This window comes from Erythrolamprus reginae, chromosome 3 (assembly GCF_031021105.1).
Source record: "Erythrolamprus reginae isolate rEryReg1 chromosome 3, rEryReg1.hap1, whole genome shotgun sequence".
In the NCBI taxonomy this organism is placed as follows: Eukaryota; Metazoa; Chordata; class Lepidosauria; order Squamata; family Dipsadidae; genus Erythrolamprus; species Erythrolamprus reginae.
The window spans coordinates 46,867,260-46,873,270 of NC_091952.1; the positions used below are offsets into that span (position 1 = coordinate 46,867,260).

The following is a 6,011-nucleotide window of genomic DNA, read 5'->3' on the forward strand; positions in this document are numbered from 1 at the left end:
ATGTTTCGGACAATGCTATTGTTTTGCTAGTTGCCAGTTAGAAAGCTTTCTGCATTTCGTCTGATATCTTTATTTTCTTCAGTGTTATAGCTTTTGCATGATTTGAGATCAGAGGCCTTCTTCAGGTTTTACAGACCACATAAATGCAATTGAAAGTTTGTATGTATAAGAGTGTGGGAGAAAATGCTTATATTATTCTTTCTTTATTTTTCAGCTGAAAGACTGTTTTCACGAACTCCCTGTTTTCATGAACTACATCAAGGCCCATGCGCATAACTTTCCAGTGGATATTAGAATCTCAGTGAACACTACCCAACCACCAGATATTCATCAAAGTTTTGATTAAAACTGCCTAAATATGACTGTTGCTACTGGAGATCCCACAGATGAAGCAGCAGCTTTGCCCGGTCATCCTCAGGACACTTACAACCCAGAAACTGACCATGAATGTTGCGAGAGAGTGGTTATTAATATTTCGGGCCTTCGGTTTGAAACACAACTTAAGACACTTGCTCAGTTTCCAGAAACCTTGTTGGGAGATCCTAAAAAGAGAATGAGATACTTTGATCCTCTCCGGAATGAATATTTCTTTGACCGAAACAGGCCCAGCTTCGATGCTATTTTATATTACTACCAATCAGGTGGCAGACTGAGAAGGCCCGTTAATGTGCCCTTGGACATCTTCTCGGAAGAAATAAGGTTTTATGAACTTGGCGAAGAAGCTATGGAGATGTTTCGTGAGGATGAAGGTTACATCAAGGAAGAAGAACGGCCTTTACCAGAAAATGAATTCCAGAGACAAGTGTGGCTTCTCTTTGAATACCCAGAAAGTTCTGGACCAGCCAGGATTATAGCAATTGTCTCAGTCATGGTCATCCTAATATCTATAGTAAGTTTCTGTTTAGAAACTTTGCCTGTGTTCCGGGATGATGCTGAAGATATGCACAGCAGCAGTAGCAACCCCAGCCCTTATTCCAACAGCACAATGGGGTCTCAGCAGCAAACATCTTTCACAGATCCCTTCTTTATAGTAGAAACACTCTGCATAATTTGGTTCTCCTTTGAATTCCTGGTGAGATTCTTTGCCTGCCCTAGCAAAGCTGGGTTTTTTACCAATATCATGAACATCATTGATATTGTTGCTATTATTCCGTACTTCATCACACTGGGCACGGAGCTGGCTGAGAAACCAGAAGACGGCCAGCAAGGTCAACAGGCTATGTCTCTTGCTATCCTCCGAGTCATCCGCTTGGTGAGGGTCTTCAGGATCTTCAAACTCTCCAGACACTCCAAGGGATTGCAAATCCTGGGACAGACTCTTAAGGCCAGCATGAGGGAGCTGGGCCTCTTGATATTTTTCCTCTTCATCGGTGTCATCCTGTTCTCCAGTGCTGTCTATTTTGCAGAGGCCGACGAGAGTGAATCTCAGTTCCCAAGCATCCCCGATGCTTTTTGGTGGGCTGTGGTTTCCATGACAACAGTTGGCTATGGAGACATGGTCCCTACGACCATAGGTGGCAAAATAGTTGGCTCCTTGTGTGCCATTGCAGGTGTACTAACAATTGCCTTACCAGTGCCGGTTATAGTGTCCAATTTCAACTACTTCTATCACCGTGAGACAGAAGGAGAGGAGCAAGCTCAATACTTGCAAGTGACCAGCTGCCCAAAGATCCCTTCTTCCCCTGACCTAAAGAAAAGCAGAAGTGCCTCCACTATTAGTAAGTCTGATTATATGGAGATACAAGAAGGTGTGAATAATAGCAATGAGGACTTTAGAGAGGAGAACTTGAAAACAGCCAATTGCACCCTAGCTAACACAAACTACGTTAATATAACTAAAATGTTAACTGATGTCTAGCTAATAAAAGAAAAAGGAGAGAACTCTAATAATATACTTAAAATTCAAGTGGAACATTTGCAGATGTTGCATAATACCTTGCACTGTAGTTAATACAATATGTTCTGCAACATGTATTGGTTCTGCATGGAAAGCAATAGTTGTGTAAGTGACTCTTTTTTAACACTGAATGCTGAATAAGCTTTCATGCAATTTTTTTTTCCCCTAATAGTTTTCTGGGTTTCCAAATATATCGAACATTTAAGGCAAAACTATGTCACAATATCAGACGAATGGCATTGAAGAAAAAAACCCCCACAACTCTCTTCATATCACCGACAGTTACTCACAGATGCCAATTAGATAAACATAATTTAAAATATAGAACTCGGCCCATGCAAAAGAATATTTATTCCAAGGAAATAGTATATGCAACTATATAGCTTTCAAGCTTCAGAGATTATACAAAAAAAAGAGTCATGCATGGTTTAATTAAAGGAAATATTTCTCCAAATTACTTTTTGAAAGTTCAGGTTTTCCAGATGAGAAATGCCAGTGAGAGATTGTATCAGGCAGGCTTTGCTTCTGAACCAAAAATGCTGCATTGGATACATCTACTGCAGCATGTCAGTGTGAGGATTGCAGAAGGCACTGTTGGGTAGGAAAAATTTTGTTGTTGTTGTTTCTTTAATCGAGACTCACCAGAATCCTGGGGACATTTGTTTTTTAAAAGCATACATTTTTGTTGGTTTTGGGGTGGGGGTGGGGGTCACCTACATATGCAGAACTGAAAAGCTTATTGTTTCAAATGCTGGAGCAACTAAGCTGTGGCCTAGAATATATTTATTCTGCAGAGACATTTAACCAGTATTACAGTACAGCTGCATGGATATTTGTTGCATGGATCTTAATATTTATTACATAAAATATATCTATTTTCTTAAGTAGACTATAGAGTATACTTGTTTATAGTGATTCTAGATTGTCCAGTGGCTTGAAGGAAATTCATGGACATTAAAAAGAAAAGAAAAAAACCAAAAGCAATTGATTGGGGCAGGATGTATGCTGACCAGTAATGTGATATGCAAGAAAAATGCCCAAAATGTTTGCTTGCTTGAGTAGGCAAACCAACTAAGGTAATATGAATCATATACGTCACATATATATCAAGAAACCGGTAATGGATTCGTTGTGATGTCATATATAGAGACATGGCTGACCAGAAATGGGGGAAAAAATATTTGTAATGAAAGGATCTCTGGTGACAGTGTCAAACAAATGTTAGCTAAACATTTGATATCTAGATATAAAAGATGGGAGCACACAGTGATTGCTTGAAGTATTTAAGAACCTTGCAGAACCTTGAGATTCAAAAATAAGATGCAAAGGTATAGCATACCTTCCATCCAATCTGGTATTTAGTCTGAAATGCATTTTCATAAGAGGATGTGTTTATGCAATAAAGCCAGCCCAAGGCCATTCATTTGGGTACAGAATAGCTTCCCTTTGAAAATGTCCTAATAGAGCTGCATCACATGGCTATAGCAGAGGAAGAGTTGACCATAACTTAATATGTGCCAATGTGTAGCTTGAAAGTTGATGTTTCCTTTGGAATGTTCTCATGCAATGGATTCACTGTTCTCAAGATTAGAGTAAAAACAGTCCATATTTGGCTCTTAGAATTTTCGGAAAAAACACCCAAGTGAAACGTGATAAGAGAACTTTGGCCAACTTCACACCTCAAGCTGGATTAACTGCTTTCCATTAAGGAAGCAATGGCTTCTTCTACATGGACTTCTTCATAGGTTGGCCTCTTGGATTTGTACCCTGTTGATGCTGCAGTTGCAACCCTCAAGGGGCTTCAATAAAAGGAATTTCTGGAGTCCACGTTCCAGGAACGATGCATTTGCAACAAATAACAATAACAAGATAATGATGCATGTAAGCAATTCCTCTGCTCATCACTTGCAAATCCTATACTGCCTTGTGTAATTTGGCCCTGAGGTTATTTGAAGACTCATGACAGTCCCAAATTCTGAGCTGCTAAACATTTATCTACATAATGCATTCATATATCTTTGATGCTGGTTTCGACTTTAGAAAATGGATTACAGTAACTGAAATTCCCAACAAGAAAAGGCAGTTGGATCCTGTAAGTGATTTGTGGTTTGTTTTACTGATCCTGTTCCTGCATTGACATGAATGAATGCAGTAAGGACTAAATCACATATTGAAAATATGAACTGAGTGCTCTGTAAGGAATTTGGCACAAGATAAAGAGGTTGTATAGTTGTTTATGTCAATAAGCCAACTTGCTAGCTGCCCACTCAGTTCATATTTACCTATTGTGCTACAATTCAGCTCATGTTCTACAATTTTGCATGGGGAATATAGATTCATTTGCAAACTGGATATGTGCCAAAATAGTCATCCTGATTGCTTATATGTGTGTTAAACTCTGTACAAATCCATGCAACCTGCATAATGAACAAGCCGCTTGGTTGGTTTTGAGTGATACCTGTTTTATGCCAGGAGGGAAATATATCAGAACAATCTGATTTTAAACAGATTTTAAAAAATATATAAAATTGGTTTTACTGTTCTAGGGGAGACTTTTTTCAGCCTGTAAGAAAGTTAACATTGGAATATAGCTGAATCTGTCTATTGCTGAGTATTGTTTAAATAACAATTGCTAAAACATTGTTTACAACAGTAACAAAAGTTTTTCCTGAAAAAATCTGGACCAAACCAGTCTGAACCGGGAACAACCAGGAGCTGGGTTATTCCATTTCATTTTGTCATGAAGACTGAAAGAAAATAACTGAATGAAATAAGAAGCCTTACTAAATATAAAAAGTTCAGCAGCGGTGGTGTTTATGAGGTAGTTTTGGTTTCTCCTTTATGTTAATGGTAACAACGTGGACCATTATTACAGGATAGTGACGAATACCTTTGCATCATATCTCTAAGAACCTTTGTGCTAAATATACCATGAATTTTAAAAAAAGCTAAGTTTGGAATATCCTTCATTGCAGTGAGAAGGAATAGAGTCATCCTTCCTGTTGCCTCAAGCTACTGTCAAAAATATTCTGTCTTTTCCACTACTACCCACCCACCCCCCTGCCCCTAATAAGGGAAGAAATATACTTGGTTAAATATTCAAGCTGGTTTGTCCTCTATAATTCAGCAAATCAGTCTTTGCAAAAGTGTAGGGGAAAAGATTCATACCAGGAATTCTCACTGGGCTTAGTTCACGTGTCAATATGAAGTAGAGTTCCAGAGAACAAGAAGAGGTCACCTTTGTAATAGAATTATGAGTAGGAAGTTCAGTTCCACAGAAGGGAAAATCCTTACAATCCTTATTCTGATACTATTTAGATAAACTCTTATTTCACTGAAATTCCCATTTTACTGAAATTTGTTTCGGTATTTGATTTTTGTACATTATTCAGTCTGTTTTCATGGCTTTCATTTTCTTCTGTGTGGAATGAAAAAAATGCTTTTAAATTCTTCCAATAATATTGATTGTATTTCTATTGCTATTGTACTGACTACTGGATGGAGCGTATCAAATATGGTGGAGGCTACCTTGAATGGGCACCCCTGTCTGACTGCATATAGAAGAATTTAGTGGCATCAAACGTTAAGAGGTGCAGAGGCACCATGGTGCAAATTGCAAATAAATAAGTCAATCAATCATATGAGTTCATGTTAACAGTAGTTGGGATAGTTAGGTGTCCTGATTATTCCATCTTATTCAATTATTCTTGACTATGCATCTGGATAAACTTTTTATTTGAGGTTTCAATATATGACTTTACCAAATTTTTCATAGGTTGGCCAAGCTCCCAGTAATTACTAATACACCTGTTTACACCTGTGCAGTGTTTCTTCTGTAGCATTTTTCTCTAGTCATTTATTTACGTTTGAAGGATTCCGAATGTGTTTAGTACAATGAGGATGAGAAGATATCTAGATGAATTGCAGTCAGCAAAACCTTCTGTTGTGTCCATGGTCAGATTGGTGATGACTATTTTGACCTTTGTATTCCATCCCAGATGTAATGAAAATAACTAAATAAGTTGAAGATTGCCATAACAGCAGGTTGCCATTGGGTCTTACTCAACAACACTGAAGCAGCATTGTCTTCTTGGAGGTTGAGGTGCAGGGCTGC

The 6,011-nt window shown here is 38.2% G+C and overlaps 1 protein-coding gene across 1 annotated transcript; it reads left to right on the top strand.

Moving 5' to 3' along the window:
* The first annotated feature begins 358 nt into the window (after positions 1-358).
* LOC139165640 (potassium voltage-gated channel subfamily A member 2) lies at positions 359-1,858 on the top strand. The gene has a single exon (XM_070748855.1). It carries the CDS (start codon positions 359-361, stop codon positions 1,856-1,858), a length of 1,500 nt encoding a protein of 499 aa, XP_070604956.1.
* The last annotated feature ends 4,153 nt before the right edge of the window (positions 1,859-6,011 follow it).